Source organism: Arthroderma uncinatum (assembly GCF_011692745.1).
Source record: "Arthroderma uncinatum strain CBS 119779 chromosome Unknown scaffold3, whole genome shotgun sequence".
In the NCBI taxonomy this organism is placed as follows: Eukaryota; Fungi; Ascomycota; class Eurotiomycetes; order Onygenales; family Arthrodermataceae; genus Arthroderma; species Arthroderma uncinatum.
Genome location: NW_022983865.1, coordinates 3,376,147 through 3,404,068, shown reverse-complemented (window position 1 = coordinate 3,404,068; position 27,922 = coordinate 3,376,147). Strand labels below are relative to the sequence as shown.

Here is a 27,922-nt window from a genome sequence, read left to right as displayed (position 1 = left end):
AGCAGGTGACCCGTCACAGAAACTGGGCCATCACCCTCTCGCAAAAATGACAGTGCGGAACCATTTACGCAAAGAAGGGCATCGAGGCCCAATGTCACCGCTGTTTCCTCGCCATGAGTTGAAGATATCAGGTCCTCTTCCACACCCTCTCCCTGCTTCCTACGACGCCGAACCTCCAATCACGCCGAACCTTCTGTCCTTCAACACCCCATTCCTCAGTTCACCTCGCCATTCTCGCCATTATCCACATACACCAACTCAATCCAGTCCATCCGAAGTTTCGCGACGAACGACATACCATCCCATCCCGTCCCCAGGGGCGACGCCTGCTCACGCCCACCAGGTCTCTATCTCGAGCAATGTATCCAACGCATCCATCATGCATCGTCGACGAGGGAGCACCCTCAAAACGGTCATGCGGAAAATATTCGGCCGCAAGTCGCGAGATGAACTAGACGAACTCAAGTCTCCGCAAGAAATTCCCGAAGGTTGTCAAACCGAGTCTCCAGGGGTTCCTAGCTTGCATGACGAAGACGAGGATATCGTGATCCCAACGACCATCCGTCTTCACAGATCTTCGTCTCTCCCAAGCCTGAAAACGAGCCCTAAAGTTAGTGTTGATGATCGTAGAGCATCTGTGGTTGACCTAGGCACTCCTCCTCAACCATGGGTCTCCTCGGAGCTCTTGGACGTCCGAGTGCATCGACGGCGGGCGACGCTGCCTAGTGTTGCCCTTTCGGTAACCGATACACTAGATCTTACCTCCAAGCTCGATGTAGCTGGAGTGTATGACAGAAAAAGCTCAATCACCACTGGACACGGCAGCAGCCTCGATGCCCTCGCAATAAAAGCCGATAATCGGTATAAACGGCGGTCACGAAGCGCGTGTGGTTTGCGAGACACTGCTAAGGCTCATCGCATGTCTCCAATACAATGGCGGCGAAGAAGTGATGAAATTAGATTTTGGAGAGCCAGCACCCTCAACGACTTTACCGAAGCTCGACCTGACACTAGGGCTGCAACCTCGACAACAATACATGCTGACATTGAAGAAAAGGACACGGAAGGAAGTGAAGAGGCCGTTGAAACCCCCATCGAAAGGGTCGAAACCAACGAACCAGCACCAACAGATGGAGATGGATTTGATTTTAAAAATTTAATGGAAACAATGCAGACCGGGAATGATCTCAACTTGGCGCAACGGGTGGGAACTCTTGAGGTGAAACTAATGGACTTGGAGTTAGCTATTGCAAAACTACAAAATCAACACGCGCAAGCGGGTATAACGAAAAAGAAGACCACAGCCTCGCCAGTCCGAGGCAGGACTATAGACCCTATCGATGACTCGGGGCAGTTCATTAGTTCATTCATATCCACTCCTAGCATCACTCCCCCACAAGGATCTCCCGCCGAAGTGGAGGCAGCGCAATACAGCAGTCCTATTACGTTGTGTAACCATTCTTCAATGGAGTATATCTCACAGTCACGCCGCCCTCCATCGCCATATCGTTCAGATTCAGGTTTCCAGGGGATATCCGTCGAGCAATATAGCGCCCTGACGACGCTAATGCGCCGAGAACAGTGCGCCAGAAAACTCCTCGAAGGCCAAATTCTTTCGATGCAACAGGAGATTCGACGTCTTCAGGGCGGCGAGTCATGGGGCCCGGTGCCTGGAAGCACCTTTTTGCGATCTTCAAGCCCCGACTCACAGATGATGTCAAGCCCATACCCTCATGAATCACCAAGGCAAGGATCATCGGTCCCATGGAAGCACCCGCGCTATCCCTCGCCCTCTCGAAATGATAGTTATTCATCTGATGGCTATCACCACAACTCCGACCCGAGAAGCTACCACACCTACCACCGATCCCGAAATGATTATTCTATAACTCACAACAACCATATTCCAGGGATGATATAGTAACGACCACACAATATATGTCCTCCACCTGCATATGATTCTACCTTGTCTTATCCATATTCCACTTTTGCATGTCGATATTTGTTCCTCCACTCGAGCCTAACTTTTACATGTATTACTTACATATTACCTCCTCTCCTTTGTTCTATTATATCCACTTACCACTTCCCTTTATTTTGTTCTTGTCGATTTAGATACCCAATACCAATTTGCTCATATATTTATTCACTTTGTTAGCCGTATTTCGCCGATATTGAACAACCCATTAAGAGATCCCTATCTATCTTTTCCATTCTTTCTTTGGCTAGAATTACTAGATAAACCGGGCTAGCTATAGGGTAAATTTAGTTATATACCTTACTTTTTCAGCGCTGCTTATGACAATATTACTTAAAAAGCAGAGGGTCGTGAATCTTTTGTAGTGTAGGCGCCTTGTAGCCCATACCAGTTTCAACCCGTCCTAACGTTTTGAACACAGAGAAAACGCAGCCTTGGGGTTTAGGGATACACCACCTCATAATGACATCTAATCATGTCTTAAAGCGCAATTTATTCTCTTTTCGACCGGGCTTGGCTCAAGTTCCCCGAGCCGCCCCTGATACAATACCCCAGGAGCAGGCCGTTGACGAAGAAGCTTGCCCAGGTTGTAACTCCAAGAGTCCTCACCCAGCCAAGCCCGGTGAAGTAACTGCAAACTACCAGGTCCCGGTAAAGATAAGCCAGGGGACTCACTCGACAGTATGGATAGGGATATTGGAGGGTACGTACTTGGCTATTACACGTTGAGAGACAGAGCTACTGGCTAACAATCCATCCTGGTTCAGATACAAATGGCAGTTTGAACGCTTTCTAACGCTCAAGATAATCGCGGCCATTATAATGCCAAAGTCAAACTGTACAATATGGTAAACTTGATTATTAGATGTTATTGTGGCAGTCTTGATATCTAAATGCCTAGGAGCAAGTTTGTAGATTCAAACGGATATTTTGTTTATCTAAAGTCAAACAAACCATGCAAACATCAACAACTCCCACGAAGCCGCATCCATCGACATCTTCACCAACAGCTCTCTCAATGCGATAGCAGATGCCTCAGTTAACTTGAATACTCCCGGCCTCATGAGTTCTCAACTTACTCCGGCTGCCGCCCCCGGGCCGGCCGTTTCGAGCAAGGCTAGAACGCAAGGCCAATTCCACCCCCCTATCGAGATACTCTCCAACTCAACGGCGCAAGCATACTCACATCTCCATCCGGTTCTGATAGCATCTATCTTTGGCCTCCGGTTTGACGCCCTGGTTTTTGATCCAGTTACTACTCTATCGACCCTTTTGCCGGTATTTGCGGCGCTACAGATAATATACGTGATCGTATGTTTACCTGCTGCGGGCGCAACGCTTGGTACCTCGAATAAGTCACGTCCTTCCAGCAAGATAGGGGCGGGACACAAGCGCAAAGATGCAGAACAGTCAATTGGGTCCAAGGTCGTCGTAAGTGACTCTTCTTGATATCTACAGCCTCAGGTTCGGTGCGAATGCGACCAGTGCTAGCTACCACAACATGTTTTGCTAACTTATTCGTTATCCTTACAGCCAGCAATTCTCTCCCTGAGTCTTCCTTTGATACTAGGCACCCCAGCTCTTGCGATCCTGCTTGTACTATTCGGTGCTCCTTTTACAACCCATTTATCACATACCGTTCTGTGTGCGGCGCATATGTCTATCCTCGCAGGAACGGGTCTGGTATATGTTCACGGGACCGATGGGTCATTTTGGCGTGAGATATTTAGTATATCGAAAGCCGTGGATACTGTGTGGGGAGCAACTATTGGTATGGCATTGGGTGCATGGCTAGGTGCCGTGCCCATTCCATTGGATTGGTGAGTCCTTTATTCCTGCGCCATCTCCACTGGGAGGCGATATTGTCATCGATGATATCAATACCGAATATGAGCTAATATACATGGTTCATTAGGGATCGTCCATGGCAATCCTACCCAATTACGATTATTACTGGTGCCTGTGCCGGGTATGTACTTGGATGCTGGGCAGGGAGAATACCGTTCATATATGGAAGTAGGATACAGTTTAGCTCTGAAGAAGTTGTGGAGGAGGTAAAGCCCGAGAAGAAGGATCTATAGCGATGATGGTAGGATTCTTCTACAAGAATCTGAAGTAGATGGAGATGAGGCGATATTCATCTTTACACGCTCCCCTATCTTCTTTAAGCCTATTATTTTAATGCCTTTCATACCTAGTATTCACTGTGAGCATATAATTAATTGTTAATATTTATAGAGAGACGGAGTGGTCAAACTCTACAGATCTCTCTACTGGTCTACCACGTATATTTCCCGAATATCTTCCCATCACACTCCAGCAAACATATCTCTAGCGGCTAGGACTGAATATGGGGCCTATTTATCTAAGCATTCTTTAAGATGGCATCAACAATCTTTCCAACAGCCCATATCTTCTCTTCCTCGTGCTTTCGACCAACCAGCTGCATGCCGACAGGGGTCTTGTCGAAGAGTTCAGGGTCGTCTACTCATTACCCTATGTTAGTGTAAATGTTATATGATAACAGCCTTAGCTTCAATGAGGAACAAATATTGGAATCCTTACAAAGCTCCCAATTTTCCTTATCAGCGTCACTTATTGGCTTGAAGTCAGGATCCGCCCTGTCAATATTCTTATCAGCTCTCGTAACAGGAAGCACGGAAACGCTGTAATCCGTAACGTTCATGACTTCGGTATAAGCTAGAGATATTTAGAGTCAGTAGACTGTATTGGCGGGCGATTATATGTTGATATATACCTGTATGGGTATATTTCGTAGGAATAACCGCCGCCCATGGAGCCACTGGCATGATAACGGCATCAACTATTTGTCCTATTACACAGAAATCATGCCTGTGTTAGTATTTCGGAGAAAAGTAGAGCCAAGATGAGTATGTTGAGTGCATTAATTACCGTCTTCTTCAGCCGTCGAGTTCCAGTAATCAGCGTATGCAGCAGAGTAGTCGATTCCCTGTAGGATGAGATCCTGGTACTCCAACAATGGCTGTGGCTTCCTGGAGCGTGCAATTTCCTTTATTTGAGGAATTGGAGGTTCTCCGGATAAGTGCAGCTGCTTATTGACATCGTGGGCGCCATCAGCTGCGACAAATGCCAGCTAAAATCCAAGTCATCAGTGAACGTTTCACCCACTAGATTTGTGAAGATAAACGAAAAGGTCTTACATGAATTTTAATGCCAGTACTATGCGCAGGAGGGTTCCAGGGGATGACCTTGTGTCCAGCCTTTTTAATCGCATCCTCAATGACATGAAGACCTCGGGTGACAGGAGGATGAGGAGTTATGATGTTATCTGTATAAAGGATACCGAACTTGAGTGGCCTTTGATCGCTCTTCGCCGACCCATCGGGTCCAGCTCTGGCCATCGTTGCTGCCGCAACTTCTTCCCTCCAGGGGATGCTGATAACATCAGGGTCCCTGAGCCAGGGCTGGGTAGAGAGCATAGACTTCATCATCAAGTGTATAGCATCAGGCGAAGTCGACAGAACCCCAATGGAGGATGCATATGTGTTTTGTCCAGGGTTCTATTTACTAAGTTAACTTATGATGGAAAAGTAACGAGGATTTGACGAAAAAATCCACGGCATTAAAACTTACAGTGTTGGCAACTTGCCTGTATGGCAAGCGATTATGACTCGGCTTCAAGCTATAGACACCACAAAACGCTGCAGGTGCCCGAACGGACCCTCCTACATAACGGTGAAGGTCAGTTTACTGGGGGGTTCCCAGTAGAAAACGAATAAAGGTATGGTGTGGTGCTGCCAAACCAAGATCAGTCCCAAAGCCGACAGAGCTGCCTCCAAGGGCCAGCATTACTCCTTCTCCTAGTATAGTACATTGATTAGCATTCGAATTTTGGTCCGAGAATATGAGACTCACCTCCTGAAGAGCCGCCGCATGATAAATTGTTATTCCATGGGTTTAGGACACGGCCAATGATATTATTTTCAGTTTCTCCAATCTAGAGAGACAAGAGTTAACCCTGACCAGGCCAACCACCATTATATAGAGCATAAAGCAGTGGAAAGGCGCACCAGCAGAGTTTGCGGAACACTCGTCTAGAAGAATATGCCTATTAGCAATACTACTGATAAAAATATACCAGTATTCGTATGCGCGCATACCTTGCAGTATAGAACAGCACCAAGTGAGAGGAGATCTGTCACGAGCTGGCTGTCAACATTATGCACGTTATCCGAACTTTTTTCTCCCTCGTAAGAGTCGATCCAGCCAACATAACCCATAGTCGTGTCATAGCCTTTAACATGAAACTGATCCTTGAGGCTGACAGGTAGGCCATGCAGAGGGCCAATTGGTTCTCCGTTCTTTTCCAGATAGCTATCTAAGTATCTTGCTCTTTCGAGAGCTTGATCAAAGAACACTTCATGTAGACAGGCAGTCTGATATATAATTAGCTCAAGCAGTGGAAAACGTATCTGACTTATATGGAATATGCATCTCATATAACTGTCAAAAGTTTTCTTACCATCTGATGGGCAATCGCGGCAGCCTTGCAGTAAGCTTGGGTAACCTGTAAAGCAGAGTACTCTTTATTTTTGATCTTTTCCACGATGGCCGTGCTCTCTTCGCCGGTAATCTTCTTCTCCTCGTCTGTGAGAAAGCCTTGGAAATAATCACCAGCAATTTGTCTCTGAGACTTCGCATCTTTGATTTGCTCCTCGGTGAGGCGCCATTCCTCTGCGATCTTCGCTAGCGTGATGGCTCTTTTGGCAGCTGCCATATCCTCCCATACTTGAGGTTCGTCGTCCATTGTATCTCGAGCTTGTAGCCAGATCGAATTTTCAAGCAGTCTGCAAGTGGAATCAGCCTGGTCTTGAGATAGGTGGTCACTGATCGACTGTCAAGTGATGAAGATCAACTATCCATCGTGCTTATTTGGCCATGACGCGAGCTCTAGAGACAAGATGGTGGGATGACAGCCCTTGGCAGAGGAGACAAGCATATACCCTTGCATCCGTCGTAGTACGCGCTATCCATTCTGCTTTCAGATACGCGGCATGTCCTTCGGTCTGCGGTTCACGCAGGGGATGGGCGTATGAAGAGTGGATTATTGGGTTCCGAAGAGACGTCATTCTCGTGTCATTGATGCATCGGCAAAGGGCAGTTATCCTGCGTATCAAGGCGACAATCTTATCTGCTAGCAGCTGGCGACCTTCTCAACATTACTATGGGGTAATCCATCGTGTTGTGTACGCCGTTTGTGTTCTTGAGAGGGACACGATGTGTAACGGGTTTCAATTTAACGAAAGGACTGTTAAGGATGCATAACCAGTAAATGAACTGCATGATAGCTAATATAATACCCTGGATTAGGCCTTGGGCTAGAATATGCAGGATACACCTCGGGGAACGCTTTCCGACGTGTGTACCTTAAATATCTGAGAGAAGATATCCTCTGGACGACAAGTGAACATTTATGAAAGAACCCAACATCATCAGGGTTCCGTAAAAAACATAATAGACGGAGTATTCATTTGAGGACGTAGTTGTAAGATCTGCGAGATTCTCTGACGATGGAGACTGGACTATATATTTATAAGGAGGTGGGATAAAGTTGAAAAAATAGGCGCCTATTGAATAGTTGCTATAGTTCAGAACCAACTCCCTTTGAATATATACCATACGGAATTTAGCAGCCTTCGTCACGGCTTCCTTTAATATCATATTTACCCCGAGGCGGCGGATGGCCATCCGGGAAATCCATATCTACATGCAAGGTATCTCCAAAGGTCCTCAGATTTCATAAAATTTCGTACTTAACATTCCGACAATTTTATTTGGCCATGTCAACAACGCATCGAATACAGTCGCCAGCCTTCATCTCCTCGAAGGCAGTGTTGATCTTCGGCAGAGTCTCGCGATGAGTGATGAATTCGTCTACCTTCAATTTACCCGCGAGATAATCATCGACAAGGCCGGGAAGTTGCGTGCGGCCTTTGATTCCTCCGAATGCGCACCCTTTCCATACACGACCAGTGACGAGCTGGAATGCTGTTGATTGAGTAGGTGTGTTAGCAAACGATATCTGAGCTGTGCTTAGAAAGGGGCGGATGTCTTACGTCTGGTAGAGATCTCCTGGCCGGCGGCTGCAACGCCGATGATAATGCTTTGACCCCATCCCTTATGGCAGGCCTCAAGGGCAGCTCGCATGACGCCGACGTTACCGGTACAGTCGAAGGTGTAGTCACACCCACCATCCGTGGTTTCGATGAGGTATTCTTGAATCGACTTGCCTCCCAGTTTGGATGGGTTGACGAACTCCGTGGCACCGAATTTACGTGCCCACTCCTCCTTAGAATCATTCACATCCACGACGATGATTCGGCCAGCTTTATTCTGGATAGCGCCCTGGATTACGGAAAGACCAACGCATCCGGCACCAAATACAGCGACGTTTGAGCCCTCTTCCACCTTAGCGGTAACAGTTGCGGCTCCATAGCCGGTGGTGATACCGCATCCGAGGAGACAGGCTCTGTCCAGTCCAATCTTGTCCGTGATGGCAACCACGGATATATCGGCCACGACAGTATATTGGGAGAAAGTGGAGGTTCCCATGAAATGCAGCAGATCCTTCCCGCGAGCCCTAAAACGGGTGGTTCCATCAGGCATAACACCGCGGCCCTGGGTAGCTCGAATCTTCCCGCAAAGGTTCGTCTTTCCAGACTTGCAGAATTTACATTCTCGGCATTCCGGCGTGCTATAAATTGGATATGGTCAGATCTTCCTTCACACGGAACTGCGGCATGTACGCAGCCAGGGACCTAACTGAATGTGCCCATACTATAATGCAACAACCCTATCACCGGGTTTCACGGAAGTGACACCCTCTCCAACTGACTCGACGATACCGGCACCCTCGTGTCCAAGAACAATGGGGAAAGCGCCCTCTGGGTCTTTGCCGGAAAGAGTGTATGCATCTTGAACCCGCCGTCAGCTTGCCCAACTCCGTGTCATTGTCTCTTAGGAGTCCGATTATCCCGCCCATCTACCCCAGGGTAACGCACCGGTATGGCAAACTCCAGTATACAGAATCTCGATTCGAACCTCGTGCGCCTTTGGAGGATCTACCTCAATCTCTTCAATGGATAGGTCCTTTCCGGCCTCCCAAGCAACGGCGGCCTAGAGACGCAAGAATGCTTTAGTTGTATATCCTCATAGCTCCCAGTGCGCTCATATCGCGAGTGACTAATAGTTGTCCTCCAATATCCGGTCCCGATGGCCTCAAATAATGCTTTATATCGGGGATTTCGAGTTCGCTGCCGCGGTGCTTACTTGACATTTAATGGTCTGCCATTCAACGATTAGCAACATTAATAGATAAAACAACAAGAGACCGAATAGTAGAAGCTGCTACCTACCTTTCCAACAGTGCTAGCCATGTTGTTCAGGATCCTTTGGTTCCGGGAAGAGCAAGTATCAATATTGGATTGTAACCCCGGCGAAATGCGGATGGTTCCTTTTCCCGCACGAGAAGAGGGAACGTAACAGAGGGACTTACCTTTTAACCGCTCTGGAAATAGCTATTCACAGACACAGGCGATGATTAAATTGCTGGTTAGATAGCGGAACACTCAGTCTGACTTGTTCTTCTCGGCTTGTTTATTTATATGAGGGGCATGCGAAGTGGGGAGTTTACCTCATATCTCGCCTCCAACGGCGCCGCCCGGGAAGCTGGGGAAACAATCAACCGCCGAATATTGTCTTGTCTTTGTATTATCATTCGGCTAGCAGCTACACATGTCGCCTGATATAGTTCGGTATATTCTTTTCTCTGCTTGCTATTCGGTATTCCGCATACGTTGTTTAATGGAGGAATAGTGGCAGTCGAACCATGGTATGTCAAGCGCCTACACCTTCGCTAGACAAAGGACAAGCCGACAAGTTTACCTTTGTCAATGGGAGATCGAAAGTAGACTCGGCGCAAGAGGCCTGGATCGGGCAAGCTCGGAGAACCGTCATTGTTGCGCCTCGCTACTGTCCCTATCCGTCGTCCGGTCAAGCCAAGTTTCATCATTTCGGAAGTGTAGAGAAGGGTCAATTGAGGCTGTGTTTCCGGACTAGACCTGGCCATGATAGTCGGATAAGTTGGCTGCAATGTAATATAGGGATGGTCAAGCTGATGGACTGGTGGAAGTAAGCTTTCTAGTGCCATTAATGCCGTTCTGGTATGTCATTGTAGGAAGGCCAAAGAGATGCAATATAGTACAGGAAACGGGCTGTCGTCGCCTTGTCGGACAGCACGCATCGATCATAATAAACAATAGCAGTGAGAGATAAGAGAAATATATAATAACATCCGTCAATATCTTCTCAGAGCTCCAATATCCAAACAAACCAAGAAGAGGCCAATCTGAAGACGGCAGCGGTTTAGAAAGCCGACGTTTCTAGACCACCGCTTATCAACAATTCGGCCATGTCCTAATCCCTCCTTTTATTATTCTTTTTCCGTAAAAACGTAGTTGCATGTGTGTATAGATAGCCGGAAAGCGAGGTGATCGGAAATGCGACGTCAAATGGGAAGAAACCGCCGGTTATTAGAGAGAAAGGGAGACGGGAATCGCGGAATTATGGAATATCGTTCCAATTCGTTTAGCTAGATCCAGGTAGCTTGCCTGACTGAGCCATGGCAGCGTTCTGCTCCTGGAAGCGGAGGGAGACTCGCTCGGAGGCCTTGACGAACTTGTCGAAGCAGCGGTTGGTGCAGCCGATCTCCCTTGGGGTCATAGACTTGGTTGTGAAATCAAAGATGCAGTCCTCGAAGCAGCGCTGGACGACGTTTGAGTATGCCTGTTTACATACGATTATAGGTCAGTATTCCGTTGTAGCGATCAATGCCGAAAAGAGGGAAGAAAAGATGTCGAATGGACTGAGACGGGTATCTTCCACGTACGTTCATAACCTCCTTCATCTGCTTTTGCTCCATGCGTTTGGCAAGCACCTGCTGCTCATTCTGGGTGAGGCTGTTGAAAGGTTAGCGAAGCCATCGTTAGCCCAGCTTTCGACGTGATTTTTTCACATAAACGGGGGACGGGTTCAATGAAAGCAACATACGAGTCCATGATGGTTTATATGTGAATTGCACTGTGAGATCGTTGAAGATGGCGATGTTTAGCTGGTTCGAGTTTGCTTTTCTCAAGCTCTTCAACTTTTTGGTTTCTGAGAAAGCGTTTAGCGTCGCCCGATCGGGAAAAGCGTCATCGGCGCTTTACTCCGTATAAATTTATCACTCTCCAAACATCATCTATAAGAACTGCACAATCTATGCTACTTTGATCGTTTGGACTTTCCAAGGCCCTCCATTAGCCAGGGATCGAACAAGAGTTCTCCTGCAGTCGGCCTCTCCTCTGGCAGCCAGCGCAATATCCTACGAAGAAAATCCAGAAACCCTTGTTTGTTTTCGCCTTCTATGCCTTCCGAGAGCTTGTCGAGAGAGATGTCGGGAATAGGCGCAAGGCCTCTCCATTGGCCTAAGATGTTCGTTAACACCGAAAGAAAAAGGATTTTGGAAGATAAAAAAGAAGCTGGAGTAGGTGGAGAGATGCGAGTTACATACCGTTCTCGTCCCAATATATATGACTGACCTCACTGCGCTCCAAAAATTCTTTTGGAGGCGGTCCCATAATTGCAATCATCTCCGCCAGGTGAAGTCTATCATCTAACAGTTTCTCCTCGTTCCTGGCGTTGAAGAGGGTACGACCTTTAACAAGGTCCCAAAACTAAGAATGAGAAATAGATACCACGTCAGCTCGGTCCACAAAACGTAATGGGAATAGTCCCCCAAAATAATGAGTTTCCACTCACTACCATGGCAACGCTTCAAATATCAACCCAGATGTCCCAGTACATCCTGAGGATTACCTCTGGAGCCCTATAGACATCCGGCATAATGTCTTCTCCTTTACGAGCCTCATCCCGAAGCCGGGCTTCACCAAAGTCAGTGATAATGGGTAGACGCCCTGTGAGGGGGACACGTCGGCTTGCATAAATGATACGATCATCTAGCACTTTACGAGGTGCCGGTTGGTGCTCTACCTCAGCTTCCTCAAATACGGAGAAGACCGAAGGTTTATCAACCCCAAGAAGCAAGTTCTTAGATTGAAGGTCTGGCATTATCAGCTGTTAGCCAGTTCCACACCCGAAGGGGTTCAAAGGGGAAACGCACCAGTGTGTATGACGTCCACACGGTGCAGAAAATCCAAACCTGCCAGAATTTGACGTAGAGGAGGCTTCAGTAATTCTAGAGTAAAGTTCTAGTAGGCCTCAGGTCAAGCATTTGTTCCAAGCTTAATCCCAATGGTTGCTGAACGAGGCAGACATGAGAACCGTGAGGTCCATCAACTTTAAAGGAGTCGTATAGCTCTCGGTAGAAGGCTTTCCCAGGATGATCAATTTTGGATTGTGACGCCTTTATATGGTCATAAATTTTGATCTCATGGCTTGGTTCCACGGAGGAAATGCACAGCTTTAGTATGACATGCCGAGAGTCCCTAAATGCAAAGTAAGCCTCACGCTGTGCTAAATAGGTGGTTCGTGGTATATTTAACGATAATATCATAGGAATACGAACTGGAAATCACGCGCAAGCCACACAGTTGAGAAACCTCCATATCCTACTTTCCCAACAATCTGATATCTATCTTTGAATACCTGTCCAATGCGAGCAGGATAGTACTTTTCCGGGCGGTATGTTGGAAGTGTCTCCTCCTCAATCTTCTCCGCAGCATCAACTAACTCAAACCCGGATGTAGGGAAGGTAAGAGGACCTGTTGATTGAGATGATATCGTCCGACGAGTAATGAGTGATGGCGTCAAGACATGAAATGAACTGCGTATAGCGCATTTCGATCTGAAGGAAGCAAGGTACAGAGGAGAACTGGGAATATGGAGTTTCATCTATGCAAACGGTGTTTCTCCTAATCCAATACGGAATAAGCTGAACAATGTGCTTGGTGAACTCCTATGGCTTTGAAGTATTCTATATACACTAGTTGCATCAACAAGGGGTTCCCATTGGACACTAGGCCATTTAGCCATCTTGTCCCTTGTCCAACTTTTTAACTAAGTAGCATGGACTTAACTAACTACTTTGCAAGTCTAGGATTCCGTCCTTTGCATCGTCCACCTCACGAGAGCTCTTCTAATGTTGGGGTTATATTGTATGCAGTACATATTACGTACCCTAATACAATCTACATAACCAGCCCCCTGTTCTCCAGCGCATTTCGCATGAGAGAAGCGCATGGGTGATTGATACTATGCTTAAGACGGTCTCCGACGACAGGCTGGAGGGGCGAGGCGATAACTACGATGAGTTTCTTGATGTCAATCGCCTCTGAGGCTACCTCTAAATCCCATCTGAATACAATACCCAGTACTAGCAGCAACGATGGTGCTCGAAATGGAGTGGGCTATCTATGAAGGCGACATAGAGCGTGTCAAATTGCTGGCCAAGGACAAGACAGCGAGGGAGGAGCTTGTCGCTGATAGAGACGAAATGGATCATTGGATGCCACCGCTTCCACTGGCGATTTTATGGGGCAAGATAGAAACTGTCAGAATTCTGCTCGAGGCTGGTGCTGATCTAGCTGCAACCGACGAAACCGGCAAAGGCACGGCGATGGAAACGGCGGTATTTATGAACAGCCACGAGATTTTTCAACTCCTATTGGATTGGAACTAGCAACATTCAGAAGACCCAAATTCACTTATTGATACGGGTGCATGAATAGTTTCTGCAGCGGAATCGTGGCTCGTTAGTATGCTGGAAGCCATCTTCAGCTGCCAGGTGGCTCCAATTCCACAGTCCGCCCTCAATGAGGCCTTATTTGCGGCCACAGACCCATGTTAGGGGAGAGATATACCTGAGAGTTAGGAAGAGGTTACAGACGTCGACATTGAGAGGCAGATGACTACTATACGAATGCTCCTGGATGCAGGCGCAGCACTTAATGAGCGGAACAGCAAACACGCCATGCGTGATTTCGTGAAACTTCGGGCCCCGTTACTCCAGGTCCTGCAGTACGAGAAGTTAGGCGCCTCAGTAAAGCTATTGCTTGAAAGGGGGGCTGATCCCAATATTAAGGATGCGGCATCTGGCGTCCCCTTACATTATGCTGCTGCACGCCTGAGTTTAAAGCTCATTCACCTCCTGGTTCAATATGGCGCCAATTTTAAGGCCCGTGGGATGAGCAATTTGACTCCGCTCCGTATCGCTGCTTCCCATGGCCACATTGATGTGGCAGAGTACCTTCTTGAACATGGTGCAAATCCGTCGGCAAAGGCTAGGTTTAACGAAACACCTTTGCATCTAGCATGTGAGAGTGGATGTGTTGAAATTGTGAGACTATTTGTTGATAAGTACAATGCTGATATTCAAGCAAGGAATTTAATGCGATGGAGCCCCCTTATCTTTGCAATGAATGAAGCAGTGCCTCTAGGTAGCCGCAAAGAAATTATCGAGTTTTTGCTATCCAGGGGCGCTGATATCCATGACACCACGACTCACGGTTGGACTGTTCTTCATCGGTCTATCGTGTCCGACGATCCATTACTGGTTGAATTTAACCTTCAAAGGGGTGGGAAAGACCAAATCGAAGCCAAAGCTTTCAGCGGCCGTCGAAAGTCCCATTTTACGCCTGACTTTCTATTGAATAATATCGACACCCCTCCGAAGTTCCCAAACCAACTAGGGCTGTGGGATCGTCCTGTATCCGATCAAACTCCTCTCCACTGGGCAGCGGAACGATGTGTCAAGGAAATAATACAACTACTTCTAGACCACGGAGCGGATATCAATGCGCAGGACGGCTTAGGAAGAACACCCTTGATGCGATGCATTCAAACTATGGACGAGTCGCGTTGCCTTGAGCGAGACGTTATTTGTGATGCGGTTAGTGTCCTGTTTGATCGCATGCCTGACTTGGATATCAAAGATAAGGAAGGAAAGACAGCAAAGGACTGGGCATCGAGTCTAGGCTGGGAATTTGACTGGGTAACTCGCGAGGGGCTATACGTAAATACACCGCCGCTTAAAGATCAAGATGACCCGTCTGGGCGACGCTCACTACCTCACCAATGGGGGTACAGATCCTGGGGTAATAACGCTTTCATGATAATGAAGATGTTTCGGCAACTATCTTGAGTCGATGAAGCATTATTGTCCGTTAAAGGGTCCGAATTCCATGACTATACATCCTCGCAAATAAACGTTGCAACTATACTATTTTCTAAAAGTCTAGTAACTGTAGTATATTTCCGTAGCCTTTTAATACATTTTCCAAAGCCGATTTGTGACCACAGAGCTGAACGCCATGCAAGCTCTTTGAAACAGGTTTTAAGAGCAGGTCAACTGGTGCTAGACCTAGGAAGCTATAACATCTCCTATCAATTGCATTGAGGTGTCTGGACCGGAATCAGAAGACTAATTGACAATATTCAGAGCCCACCACTATTGATATTGCAGTGTTATGATGACAACCTGTTGAATCGTTGCCAGACAAGGAGTGTAGAGGGATGTGGACTCAACTGTCGCGAAAGCTATTCTTCGGCTATGAGTATGAACAGTTTAATGAGATCTATATTCTACATGACAGCGGCAGGGAACAGAGATCGTTTGGCTTTACAAACATTTCCGCAGCCGCGAGGAGATATCATTATGGCAACTGTCAAAACTGCATCCTCGGGAATACCAACTTCGATCCTCTCCATCGGTCCAGAAACCTAACTCTGCTCTCAATTCTGGCTGGGCCTTCACCAATCCACCGGAATGCCAGTAACTAGCGGGAAGTATCAGCTGGTTCAGGGGAAAGTTGGATATCCAGAATATCAATGAGGTGAATGCTGAACGGAAACGGTCTCTCTACGAACCAGTCTCAGGGATCTGACGGCCGATGACGCGGATCTTGCTGCTGCGACCGAGACCAGACTACAACGGCTGCTGGAAGAGGTAAATGCTCGATGAGAGAGCTCTGGCTGGAGATGTTACTATTAAAAGAGGATTGCGATTTGGTCTGAAATATCGGCAAAAAGAGCTTCCCATCCTTTGGGTTCGGATCATGGTCAGATTGGAAACGACTGGAGAAGCAGGAGGCCATCTGGCATCTCTTGGGACTATATATTTTACTTTCAACAATCCCTACGGCCATTCTCGTCGAAATACCACGATCTGGATGGAGACGTTCAGCCTCTTGACTAAAGCGAGGCTGCGCTCCAGCTGTATATATCGCAGATTCACTTCTGGACTGACCCAGCTTGCATTGAAGATCTTAGCAGTTAACTACTTCCGACTTGCCATCTCATCTGGACCGGAATCAATCCGTGTATCCCGGCTGGAGCCAACAAGCAACCTCTCGCTCCTAGCTACCGGCCCCTATTTTATCTTCATCAGAGGAACAGGCCCGAGAACAAAGGGGAAGGTCTTGCTGGAAAGACGAAAAAGCCGACGGGATTTCAACGGGTACTTTAAATACTTAAGTATACGCAGCCTTGGGTTCTACAGGGGCCTCTGCAGGCTGGAGTTGATATACTCCGTAGCGTGAGCCTGCACCCTGGAAGGGTTTGTTTCAGTTTTCATCCATATCAGATCCTCGCAGCATCGCCTGTGAGCCATCACGAGGTATTCTGACATCACCGGAGTAGAGTGAATAGGAGTAGTAGACTGACTGAAGATGTACATCTAGGTATACTTGCGGATATAGAATGTCTCTCGCTTGGTGGAACGAGCTAGATGATCGAAGGTTCGTCTAGAAAACGGCTAGATAAAGCTTTCTTCGTGCTCCTTTCGTCCTTAATACTACTCCGTACAGTCCAGCGAGTTATGATATGTTCAGGCCGTACACAACACGCGATACAACCAGTTGGGTTCCTTCGCTGTATCCCCCATCTCCGACGCTGGGATCAGACAGTTAGTCCGAGGCCTATATACTCACATATTATCGTCACTCGCAGCCGGGTTTAATCCCCTCGTATCCTTGGCTGCCGCTCAGATGCACCAATATATGGGCCTCTCGTGTTTTCATCCCGCTAAGATTCCCCCAGACGAGCTTCCCCAGTGCAACGCTACACCCTAGGCAGTTCTATTCTCGCCTCCACGAACGCAAGGTCATACATCTTGGTTCGTAGGTACATACACCGTCATGTCCATGCCTAAAAAAGTCCCCCCCTTCCACGGTTCCAGCTCCCATATATGTCGTAGTACGGAGTACATATTTGCCTCGCAATCGAGGCTATAACTCCAGATCGACTGGCGACTGGTGGACGTGATGGACGGGAGAACCGAATCTCCCCCCTCGGTCCTCCGCACACCCTGTAGTGAAGGTTACCTGGCGGGCCTGATCTGGGAGTCTGGGACTGAGTGTGATCGGGCGCGCGTTGCACCCTTGCTAGGTGTCATGCACAGCCGTGCCAGGGGTAAGATGGGGGATCATTATCCATGAGTAAATCTATCCAGCCAGCGGCTGAGCGGGATTCCGAAGGAAGGGTTCCCCTTCTTATCAATATTCGGGCCAATTGTTTGCTGCATTTTGCATGTGTAGAAGCTGCGCGGGTTCCTATCCTCTCTCTCATCGTCGGCGAGAGAGAATAACTACCTCAGGCGCCTTCCTTCACTCTCGAGGATGCAGTGATTGGCGATTTGGCCGTTTAAAAATATTGGGGGTTATGATCGAGTCTGCCTAACATGGTGGATCTTGGGCGTCCAACGGCTGAAGTCCCCAGCAGGGGATATCAGCTCTGGGTAACAGACGTCGTGGTCGTCATTGTGGCTGGCATCTTTGTCGCTATCCGTCTGGTTTCAAGATTTCTGCGAAGTGGGATCCAAATCGACGATTGGACTATACTCGCGGCTCTGGTGCGTTGTTCATTTTGATCCATCCTGATCCCATGCTCCGATAATGTTTTGCTAAACCCCAGCTATAGATACTGTCAGTCCTCTTCTCAACAGCTCAGAATATCGGTATGTTGTTTGACTGTTCCTGGCTTGATCGTCTGGTTACCTGACACCCCTATTCTTCCAGCTGTCGAGCATGGATATGGCAGACATGACTGGGACGTTTCTGACGATATGGAAAAGCAGTCCCTCAAGGTAAGGATGTTCACACTCACCCGTTGAAAGAGTTGCTAACCGTATGTTCACAGTGGATTCTGGTCGCCCAAGTCTTATACAAGCTGGTGATCTGTCTGGCCAAAGTGTCAATCCTCTTTCTATACCTGAGGATATTCTACGTCCATCAATACTTCAGGCGGATATGCATCTGCCTCATCGTATTCACCATATGTTCAGGGATAGCATTTATTCCACCAACTATCTGGCAATGCTCGCCCGTCAGCGCTTACTGGGACCGAAGCATCCCGCATAAGTGCTTGAGCAGTTTCCCCAACTGGCTATCCTATGCGATAATCAATATCACGACAGACGTGATACTCCTCGTCCTCCCTATCCAGCAGATTCTCCGTCTTCAATTGACGAAGCGCGACAAATTCGCTTTGATATTGGTGTTCCTACTTGGTTCATTGTGAGTTGACGCCCGACACTCGCTCGATGCCCGCTCGACAGACGCAGAATGATATTAACGAGATCCAGCGTATGCATCACTAGCATCTACCGAGTGACTCTGGTCGCTGCATCCTCGGGAGTGAAGGACGTGACATGTAAGCATCTCTCGCTTCAGCAACCGGCATCATGCTGACAATGGTATAGGGAGCACCAGCCCAATCTCAAGCTGGAGTGCAGTTGAAATCAACTCCGGGATCGTATGCGCGTGTCTCCCGATGGCCCGCCAGACCCTCTCACACATCCTTTCATGCTGCCTGCCCCCACGAACAAGCAAAGGCTCGTCCAAATCTCCGTCCCGCGGCTACAATTCTGGCCAAGCCTACAACTCGGGCCAGTTTTCTCGCGTCTCACGAGGCGGGAAGCCTGTATCCCATTGCGGCCGCGGCGGACTGCCGTGGGAGAACGGCTCGCGGGTCCAAGACAACATCGTCCTGACATCTATCCAATCCGACCGACACAGACAGATGCGACGCTCCGACAGCGAGGAGGACATGCTGAGCCAGGGCGACTGCTATATGGCTAACGCTGGAGGGATACTCAAGCGGACGGACGTGTCTATCATTGAACATTCCAGGGTCGGCTAGGGGGGCGATATATGCATTTTCCGCGCGGATGAGGGCTTCCTGCAACGTGAGACATGCGCCCCAGCGACGGCGTCTGGGCCATGGAGCGGCAGGATACATTTATTGATGGAGAATAGGAGTCCATTGCCACCCAAACGCAGCGTCCAGAGCTATAGTGATATAACGGGTCGGCAGCATCCAGCCTCCAGCAGCAGGCCGGACGACTCCAGCTGCTGACGAGGAGAATAGAATAGAGGAAAGAGAAAAGAAGGGAAACGGAGGAAAAAGAAGAGAAAGAAGAGAAAGGAGAGAAAGGGGAGGGAAAAGGGGGAGAGACCATGTCTATACCGATGCATCGATGCATCTGCAAACGCCAGGATGCCGTGGACATGAATCCGCTTAGAAGACAGCCTGCAGCTTACCATTTAATCCATGTGAGATAGAAATGCCTGGATAGAATTAAAACACCTAATCTTACTCCGTATACCGAGCTTTTTTGACAGTTCCCCCTTGCACTCCGTAGAAATAGAAACCTTCCAAACGCTCTTTCATGGAGAAAACCAGACGTCTTCCTCGACTTCGCCGTCATCTCCACCAGCAGCAGCCTGTCCCTGGCGATTCCGTAGTCCTCGTCTGGTTCCTGTGGATGTCTGCGATTTCTGTTCCGGCGGTCGAACATTTTTAGCCCCCAGTTACCCAGGAGCAAGGGGACTTGGCGATGGGAGAGAAACATCGCAGGGCCTGAACCACGAACTGCGCATTTCCTCTTGACCTGCATCTCTGCGCTTCCGCCCCCAAATATCAGCTTCACAGAGGCTCGCAGTCGTCGTCGCCGTTGCTGCTGCTGCTGTTGCTGTTGTTGCTGTTGTTGCTGTTGCTGTTGCTGCTGCTGTCGCCGTTGGTATTGCTATTGCTGCCGCCGTTGGTATTCTGACCTCGCTTTATAACGTCGTCGACCAACACGACCTTCAGAGGACTCACAACACACTCGAGGATAGGTTACGGCAGTCCAGTCGCCAGAGAGCTTCCTATCGCTATCGTATCGATTCGCCCCCGGATCGACCAGGAGGCCGCTTCACTAGCCCGAGACCTGAGACGTCCGCTGAACAGCCACAAGGCCAGGCCTCTCTCACCAGAACGCCCCCTCGCAACAAGCAACAGAACCAACATCTATGCGAAGGCTGTGTATCTAGATACTGCTCGACTCCTCGTCCGTCTCGGCCGTTGCTCCCGCTGCTGGACTGTTCTGTCTCCAGGCTGCCAGTCATACTCCGCCACCTCAAGCCTCACAGGCGCGTCGATATATAACCTGCAGAAGAGAGCAGAGAGCAGAGGAGAGAAACCAGGCCGGCACGATATATCACCGTCTGGTCGGGATCTGTGACTGTCTATCTAGATCAGGTCTATCTGGTGTATCTATCTGGGTCTGGTCTGTCTGTCTACCATGGCATCCAACCAGGCACCGCATTCACAGGTGCCATACCAGGCCTCACTCCAGTCTTCCACAGCCAGCGCGCAGGAGTCATCCTCCTCTCTGCTCAACAGCACCGCTCACTCTCCTCCCTCAAAGCGAGACCTGGCTGGGTGGTGGAGGCAGTTCAAGAGAAGCACAAAGAAGGATGGATCAGGTATGTCTTATCAAGCTGCTCTTGTCTGATAGTTACTGCTACTGTCTGAGAGTTGTTGCTACTGTCTGATAATCACTGTTACTGTCTTGATTGTGATACATTGATGCTAACATATCCAAGTGCTAGCCCCTCAGACGCCCTCTGGAATATTTGGAATCCCGCTGAACGTGAGCATCAAGTATGCCAACGTGGCTATATCTCTTACTGGTGACGATGGGAAGAGCTTCATCTACGGCTATGTTCCGATAGTAGTGGCAAAATGCGGGGTCTTCTTGAAGGAAAAAGGTATAGATAACATTCTGCTTTGCTTTTGCTTTTTTCTTTTCTTCTTCCTGAATACTGATAACTTGTTTTCACAGCGACCGACGTAGAAGGCATCTTCAGATTAAGTGGCTCTGCAAAGCGCATCAAAGATCTTCAGGAAATATTCAACTCGCCCGATCGCTTTGGAAAGGGACTAGACTGGACTGGATATACCGTTCACGATGCAGCCAACGTTCTTCGCCGCTACCTCAACCAGCTCCCAGAACCGATCGTGCCCCTGGAATTCTACGAGCGCTTCAGGGACCCGCTGAGACACCGACAGGGAAGGCCGGACGGCGAAGAGGCTGCCATCCAGGTAGACAAGGAACATGGATTTGACAGGGATGCAGCAGTCGCAACATATCAACAGCTGATCAAGGAGCTGCCGCCGCTGAACCGACAGCTGCTTCTATACATCCTTGACCTGTTGACCGTCTTCGCGTCCAAATCTGACCTCAACCGTATGACCGCCGCCAACCTCGCAGCCATCTTCCAGCCCGGCATGCTCTCTCACCCGTCCCACGACATGTCTCCACAAGAATACAAGCTGAGCCAGGACGTCATGGTTTTCCTGATTGAGAACCAAGATAACTTCCTGTTCGGCATGACAGGTACCGCTGCAGATGCGCAGACTGTCAAAAACATACAGGGAGGCATGTACCCCCAGCTTCAAAAGACTACCATCAGACGCTCTGCATCCAACGCCAGTGGAGGCGCAGACAGCCTGAGGAAATACGAAGCCCTCCGCAGGAACATGTCAGTCTCCTCGCGACACTCGAGAAACTCCAACGGAAACGTCGCAAGCCCGACGACGCCCACCTCCAACACGATGGGCGGAGGTAGCATCGGCATTCATCGCAGCAACACCGTCCCCTCGAAGAGAGCAGGTGGATTCTCGCCGCCAAACACGTTTACTCGACAGCAGCCCCCATCTACACCACCGTCTGCCAACCTGTCTCCCGCCTCGCACTCTTTGCAGGCTTCGAGATCTCCTAGCAGATCTCCTCAACCTCATACGCATGACACTTCTAGATTGGTCGAGCAGCCTGAGACCCCATTGCAGCAGCCCGAGAGCAGTCCCTTCGTGGCCAAGGCTGAACATTTAGCTCCTGTTGCTGCTATTGATGCTACCCAGATTCCTTTGCCTGCCGATGTCGAGCCTACCCAGCCAGAACAGCCTACACAGGACCAGCCAGTTCAAGTTACTATTGCTCAGCCTGTTCAGTCTACTCAGCCCGACCAGGCCGTTCAACCTGCTCAACCTGCGCAGCCTGCTGAGCCTGTTCAGTCCGCTGAGACTGCCCAGCCAGCTCCAGCCGTTCAGCCTATTCTACCCGTTCAATCTAGTCAGCCTGGTCAGGTTGGTCAGGTCGGTCAAGTTAATCAGTCCTCTCAATCCGTTCTGCCTGTTCAGCGAGCTCAACGACCGATGCATATCGACGCTCCGCCTCCACCTCCAATGGACGCCGCGACGCCCAAACCGGCCACCACTCCTACCAAGGAGCGCAAGCTAGCTTCTCTATTCGCGTGGACCAGTCCTCCCAGCGATAAGAGAGAAGACAGACAGACAAACAAGTTAAAGAAGAAGCGACGCATTCCTGGAAGCGCGAGCGAAAGTGCTCAGAGCTCTACCGCGTCTCTCCCAGGCGGATCGGATGAGACTCCAATGAAGCCAATAACCTCTCAACCATTAAGCCCTCAGACGATGTCTTCCAACCTCACTTCCAACTCAGATGGAACCCCATTCGTCGACGAATCTCATGTCTCTACTCCCAAGGTGTCGAACCCCGTATCCCCTCCTCCCCCAGCGACCCAGCCATCACCTACTTCTACACCTTCTCAAAGCCAGACAAGCCTGGAAGTGAATCCCTCCTCACAGCATCATCATCATTCTCTCACAGAGCGCATGCTACGGCCACCTCGCTCGCGTACCCCGTCTCCAAACTCGTACTCTGTGACAGACACCTCGGATCTCGATGAATCTTCCAAGGGTGATAAGAAGGAGAAGCGACGGAGTTGGCGATTCCATCTGACTGGCAAGAAGTCCGAGGATTAAGGGCGTTATTTTAATTCTAATTTGCTTTTTTTTTCATCCCCTTCTTCCCTTCCCTTCCTGTGCGTGGCGAGCGGATTCCGGTTTCATTCGACGGCGGCAACGGTGGTAGCATAATGTTCAAATTGCGGAGTTAGTTATCACGGTATGGCGCGTTTGATGTCACCCAACTCACCTTCCAGGCAAGATATGCCATTGGCCGGCTCAGTATCGACACGGCATGATCGAACTGTACTCTATGCCTTTCGTCTCCGTTTTCCCTCTGTGCTTTTTTTTTTATAACGCCCGTCTACCTGGTTCCTTTTTTGCCTTACTTCTTCTTCCTTAATTCTGTCGGATTCCCCCCTTGTTTTTTTTTTCTTTTTCTTGTCTTTTTTTTTTCTTAGGCTAGAGCTTGAAGATAGCTTCTATCGCGCGTATATCTCATATTCAACTATTTTAAATATATACATAGCGGAGGCTCGGTGGATTCGTAGCAGTTTTCAAAGCTTCGGCTTGCAGGTAAGGCTTCAGACACACGACTATCGCCTTTCAGCAGAAGCCCATCATTGAGAAAATTCACAGCCTCGCTTTACATGACGCCTAGAATGTTACCTATACTTGTGCAACACAGCTCAATCATACTGGATGGTTGTGTGTTTGGTGGCTTGTCGGCATTTCGGTAATGGGGTCGCCCAAACACCTAAAAAGAACGATGAAAATACACATACTCCATCCCCTATAAGAAAGACAATCAAATTAACGGGACACACAAACCTGTACTTCTATTAATAACTACAAAACAGATGAGAGTATTCCAAGACTCGATTCTCCCAGCTTGGGCGACTCTAAATTCGATATCAGATTTTTTCACCCCGTTGCTCTTCCAGGGTTCACTCAATTCAAATCGATTCGACCCAACTGAAGCCACTATCCGATCAGTTCATCAAGCCATTTACGCAAATATCACATTTGGAGGAGATAGAATAACATGTCGCGAGGTAGTGTCTGCGTTTCTGAGCCAGATAGAAACATACAACCCTCTGATAAACGCCATCATAAGCCTTGACGCGGACTCATTAGCGGTTGCCGATGAGCTGGACGAACGACTTCTACGGGCATTGAGTGGAAATACAAAGAATAGCGGCAATGATACCCATGATTATGAAGACTCTGTCAATAATTCATCGACTTTAGGCTCGTCAATGCCACCTCTCTACTGCATTCCGGTTCTTCTAAAGGACAACTTCGACACGGCCAATGTTTCTACTACGGGAGGTTGCGCGGCACTATCTAATTCGGTGCCTCCACTACATGATGCACCTGTTGTTAAAGCCTTACGTGATGCTGGTGCAGTGATACTAGGGAAGACAAACATGCATGAAATGGCCCTTGAAGGCCTAACAGTCTCTTCCCTCGGCGGTCAAACCCGTAACCCCTATGATCTATCGCGAACGCCTGGCGGCAGCTCAGGAGGAACTGGGGCAGCTATAGCAGCGTCCTTTGCAGTGTTTGGCCTGGGTACTGATACGGTGAATTCACTACGCAGTCCAGCAAGTGCGAATAGTTTGTTCAGCTTGAGACCTACTCGGGGCTTGATTTCGCGCGCAGGCGTGCTTCCCGTTTCTTATACGCAGGATACCGTTGGTCCAATTGCCAGATGTGTTTGGGATTTGGCTGTTAGCTTAAATGTGATGACGATGAGAAGCGGCGGCTGGTACGATGAACGGGATAACATGACAGCTTTACGACCGCGTCAAGTTCGGGATTTAGATTACACTGATGTTCTTTCTCGGAGTGACGGCCTTTATAGGGATGGTGACCTAAGAGGAATGCGATTTGGAGTACTAGAAGGACTCTTCAATCGCACTGATGGGCCCGAAACGAGTCCAGTGAACGAGGTGATGGATGCCATGATATCTAAACTTGAAAAAGCGGGAGCAGTTCTATTTCCCATTACTGAACCGATCTACAATTCCACCGCAATTCTGAATTTGGACCTCCAGACTTACGAGTATAGAGAAATGGTTGATTCCTACCTACAAAATCTCTATCATCAAAGGGGCCGATCATATCAGGTAACAGACGGGAAAGACCAACCACGCACATTCGCCGATATTTATAAGAAAATTAGCAAGGAGGATCCTTCATTCCTGGTAATCCCACACCAATATGACTTCATAAAGTCTGCACTTGTCTCCTCACCCCGAAATAACTCCTACACACAAAGGCAGCTTTCTATCAACAACCTAAAGATGTCGGTTAGACGGACATTCTCCTCCCACGAACTGGATGCATTAATCTACCCACAACAGCAAAACCTGCCCGTAATATTGGGTTCCCGGAACCAATATGGTAGGAATGGCATATTGGCTGCTCTTACAGGTAACCCCGTTATTACTGTGCCAGCCGGATTCTCAAAAGCGGATAGATCTCGAAATATCCCTATCGGTGTGCCAGTTGGTATGGAAATTATGGGGCTGCCATGGGAAGAGGAGAGATTATTGATTATCGCGGCGAGGATTGAGTCTATGGAGAAAATTAGACGCCGTCCAGTTTTAGGAACAAAAAGGGGTAGAAGATCTGGTCAAGTGCTGAATTCCGTTCCGAGGGTAATCCCTGACACGGGGAATATTCACGATATTTACCCCCTAGGGGTGTTTGAATAGAATGTATAATACATATTAATTATTATTACCATAATAATAATGTTAGTCTATCATAGGAATAATCCTCTTTTGAGATAGTTTGCCGGTGCCCTCTCAGATGACCCCCTAAAGAGCAACGGCATCAACGAATGGACCTCACTTAATCACCTTACAAATTGCTAATTTCCCATCCACGGAGCACCACCCAAAGACCACTATAATACGGGAATACGCCAGTCTTGACTCATGTAGCCGAAGGGATATTAACGTCTCAGCCGAATTGTTGTCATGATCCACTAATAAATCTGCAATATCACAGCCGAGAAGTTGTTGCATGGCGTCCGCAGACCACAACAACGGGGACGTCCCTTTTTGTTTCAGATGTTTAGTTTTTGCCATTTGGCCAGCAGAATTGAGGAGGACATTTGATCTCGTTGCGTTGTTGAACATCGAGGGAAAGCATGATATCATTCCCGTCTCGTCAACCACCGAGCCAATCTATGAATTATATAGATTGTAAGCAACTCCTCTGAGTAGAACTTGTTCAATTCCACTCATCGACATTAAAGTAGTAATTATGCCGTGGGGATAAACATTCACCATAGCAGTAAGGTGACAATTTTAGAGTTGAAGTGACTAAATGCTGGCCATCATTATATCCAAAAAGTCTAGGGGTAGGAGAAAACTCACTATCTGTGGATTAAGCTTCAATTCAATTTCTCCTCCGCACTGCCCGCAGCAAGCTGCGTTGCAATTTGAGAATATTGGTACCTTGCAACTAGGCGGCAGACATGTTAGAAGTGCAGCGATTGCGGGTATAACAGAGATTTGTCATTATTAAGAGACACATAGAATACTCACCATTCAGCACAAAATAGGCAATTCTGCTTATATAGTGACGCCAGGTTTATATCTAGTAACATCAAGTATGCATATCCCATGAACTCTAGAAAAAAATCAGATCAGCATGCCAATATTTATGACTAGGGATAGTTAGCCTCAGCGCACCACTTCGTGTAGACTTAGCACTATAAAGTAATTATTAGTTATGGTGTAAGAGCATTTATGAATTTGGAACAAGGGGGTTTCTCACCACTCATCTATATCCGCAAGAGTGAATTTGATCTTTTCGACTGAGCCTTCGAACTCTTCAACGTCGAACACTATGTAAAAGATAATTAAAACTTAGAGCCATGGTCACCCGGGTAAACCACACTCTCTTAATATATGCGACATACAGTCAGTAGGGAATGGAGGGTTAACATGCATAGCTTTACGAACTGCAAGTTTCCTCAGGTTTTCTGCTTCAATAATATCGGGATCAACCTCCGTAAAGGTGAGGGAAGTCAAGTATAATCTTGAGCCAGGCTTCCAGCTTGCATTAGATATCAGTAGGACCGTGGAATTTGGTATCCATTTCATTGCAGATTGTATTGATTCTCCATATAAGCCAAGGCAAGCTTCGCTGGATCCATCGCTGATGCCTATGTCGATGGTTGGGACTGCTTGGTTGCTGGAATTATGTGCTAAGGTGCGTGTGTAAGTAAATATGGATTTGCGAAGGTAGATACTTAAACCAATTGAAGCAACAAATGAAGGAAAGGATACATACATTCTCTAACTGGCCCAATCCCACAAACGTATCCTAATACCTTGGTCGGCTTTCCGCTTGCATGTTTCTTCGGAGCATCGACGAGGGAGTCCAACGCGAATAGAGAGCCATCCCCGTACCCTAATGGAATACGGCCAATGATACCTACATCACTGCGCTCATGTACTTTGATCCCACATCCACCATCCCTCTCCGGAAAGATGCTCGTCGCCAGCTTCAGGGGACAATCCTTTTTCTGTAGAGGCGGAAGAACTGGTTTCATAGTGGAAGTCGAAGACTGAGCTGTACTGCAGGCGCTTTTCGTCCCTTGTTTAAAGGGGGAAATATGGGTCGTCCGTATAGATATCAATTTTCCTAAGTGAAGCTCATAGGTTGCATCTGCATACCATAGCTTGACCTATATATGGTACAGTTAACAAGGATGAAAATATAGAAGGGGTGGCAGTAAGTACCAGAATGCAGCCAGTGTCATCCTTGACGATTATTTTCAAGCATCCCCTGGCCTGTTGACCTGCTACACCATCGTCTCCGTCTAACCGTTTATTCTTCTTGGTCACTCGTCTGCTG

The 27,922-nt window shown here is 48.2% G+C and overlaps 7 protein-coding genes across 7 annotated transcripts; 4 read left to right on the top strand and 3 right to left on the bottom strand.

Annotated features, from left to right (window-relative positions):
* Positions 1-46: 46 nt before the first annotated feature.
* On the top strand, positions 47-1,921 carry GIQ15_04783 (uncharacterized protein; the record flags this gene model as incomplete). Its single annotated transcript, XM_033552200.1, has 1 exon — positions 47-1,921. The coding sequence occupies one exon, from the start codon at positions 47-49 to the stop codon at positions 1,919-1,921; it is 1,875 nt and encodes a 624-aa protein (XP_033405930.1).
* Positions 1,922-4,343: 2,422 nt separating this feature from the next.
* On the bottom strand, positions 4,344-6,767 carry GIQ15_04782 (general amidase; the record flags this gene model as incomplete). The annotated part of the gene is made up of 11 exons (XM_033552199.1): positions 4,344-4,462; positions 4,544-4,678; positions 4,737-4,811; positions 4,892-5,093; positions 5,161-5,520; positions 5,594-5,685; positions 5,764-5,820; positions 5,876-5,957; positions 6,031-6,054; positions 6,121-6,396; positions 6,483-6,767. 11 exons carry the CDS (start codon positions 6,765-6,767, stop codon positions 4,344-4,346), a joined length of 1,707 nt encoding a protein of 568 aa, XP_033405929.1.
* A 1,023-nt stretch (positions 6,768-7,790) lies between these two features.
* GIQ15_04781 (S-(hydroxymethyl)glutathione dehydrogenase) lies at positions 7,791-9,396 on the bottom strand (the record flags this gene model as incomplete). The annotated part of the gene is made up of 5 exons (XM_033552198.1): positions 7,791-8,008; positions 8,077-8,714; positions 8,799-8,934; positions 9,022-9,136; positions 9,376-9,396. 5 exons carry the CDS (start codon positions 9,394-9,396, stop codon positions 7,791-7,793), a joined length of 1,128 nt encoding a protein of 375 aa, XP_033405928.1.
* A 1,210-nt stretch (positions 9,397-10,606) lies between these two features.
* GIQ15_04780 (serine/threonine-protein kinase) lies at positions 10,607-13,258 on the bottom strand (the record flags this gene model as incomplete). The annotated part of the gene is made up of 9 exons (XM_033552197.1): positions 10,607-10,804; positions 10,908-10,977; positions 11,403-11,484; positions 11,571-11,733; positions 11,876-12,120; positions 12,180-12,267; positions 12,665-12,780; positions 13,100-13,154; positions 13,196-13,258. 9 exons carry the CDS (start codon positions 13,256-13,258, stop codon positions 10,607-10,609), a joined length of 1,080 nt encoding a protein of 359 aa, XP_033405927.1.
* Positions 13,259-13,403: 145 nt separating this feature from the next.
* Positions 13,404-15,158, top strand: GIQ15_04779 (uncharacterized protein; the record flags this gene model as incomplete). Its single annotated transcript, XM_033552196.1, has 2 exons — positions 13,404-13,646; positions 13,890-15,158. The coding sequence occupies 2 exons, from the start codon at positions 13,404-13,406 to the stop codon at positions 15,156-15,158; spliced, it is 1,512 nt and encodes a 503-aa protein (XP_033405926.1).
* Positions 15,159-17,693: 2,535 nt separating this feature from the next.
* On the top strand, positions 17,694-19,153 carry GIQ15_04778 (uncharacterized protein; the record flags this gene model as incomplete). Its single annotated transcript, XM_033552195.1, has 6 exons — positions 17,694-17,864; positions 17,933-17,969; positions 18,031-18,098; positions 18,152-18,528; positions 18,597-18,664; positions 18,714-19,153. The coding sequence occupies 6 exons, from the start codon at positions 17,694-17,696 to the stop codon at positions 19,151-19,153; spliced, it is 1,161 nt and encodes a 386-aa protein (XP_033405925.1).
* A 1,423-nt stretch (positions 19,154-20,576) lies between these two features.
* Positions 20,577-23,119, top strand: GIQ15_04777 (rho-GTPase-activating protein 5; the record flags this gene model as incomplete). The annotated part of the gene is made up of 4 exons (XM_033552194.1): positions 20,577-20,760; positions 20,881-21,045; positions 21,120-22,258; positions 22,424-23,119. 4 exons carry the CDS (start codon positions 20,577-20,579, stop codon positions 23,117-23,119), a joined length of 2,184 nt encoding a protein of 727 aa, XP_033405924.1.
* Positions 23,120-27,922: the final 4,803 nt, after the last annotated feature.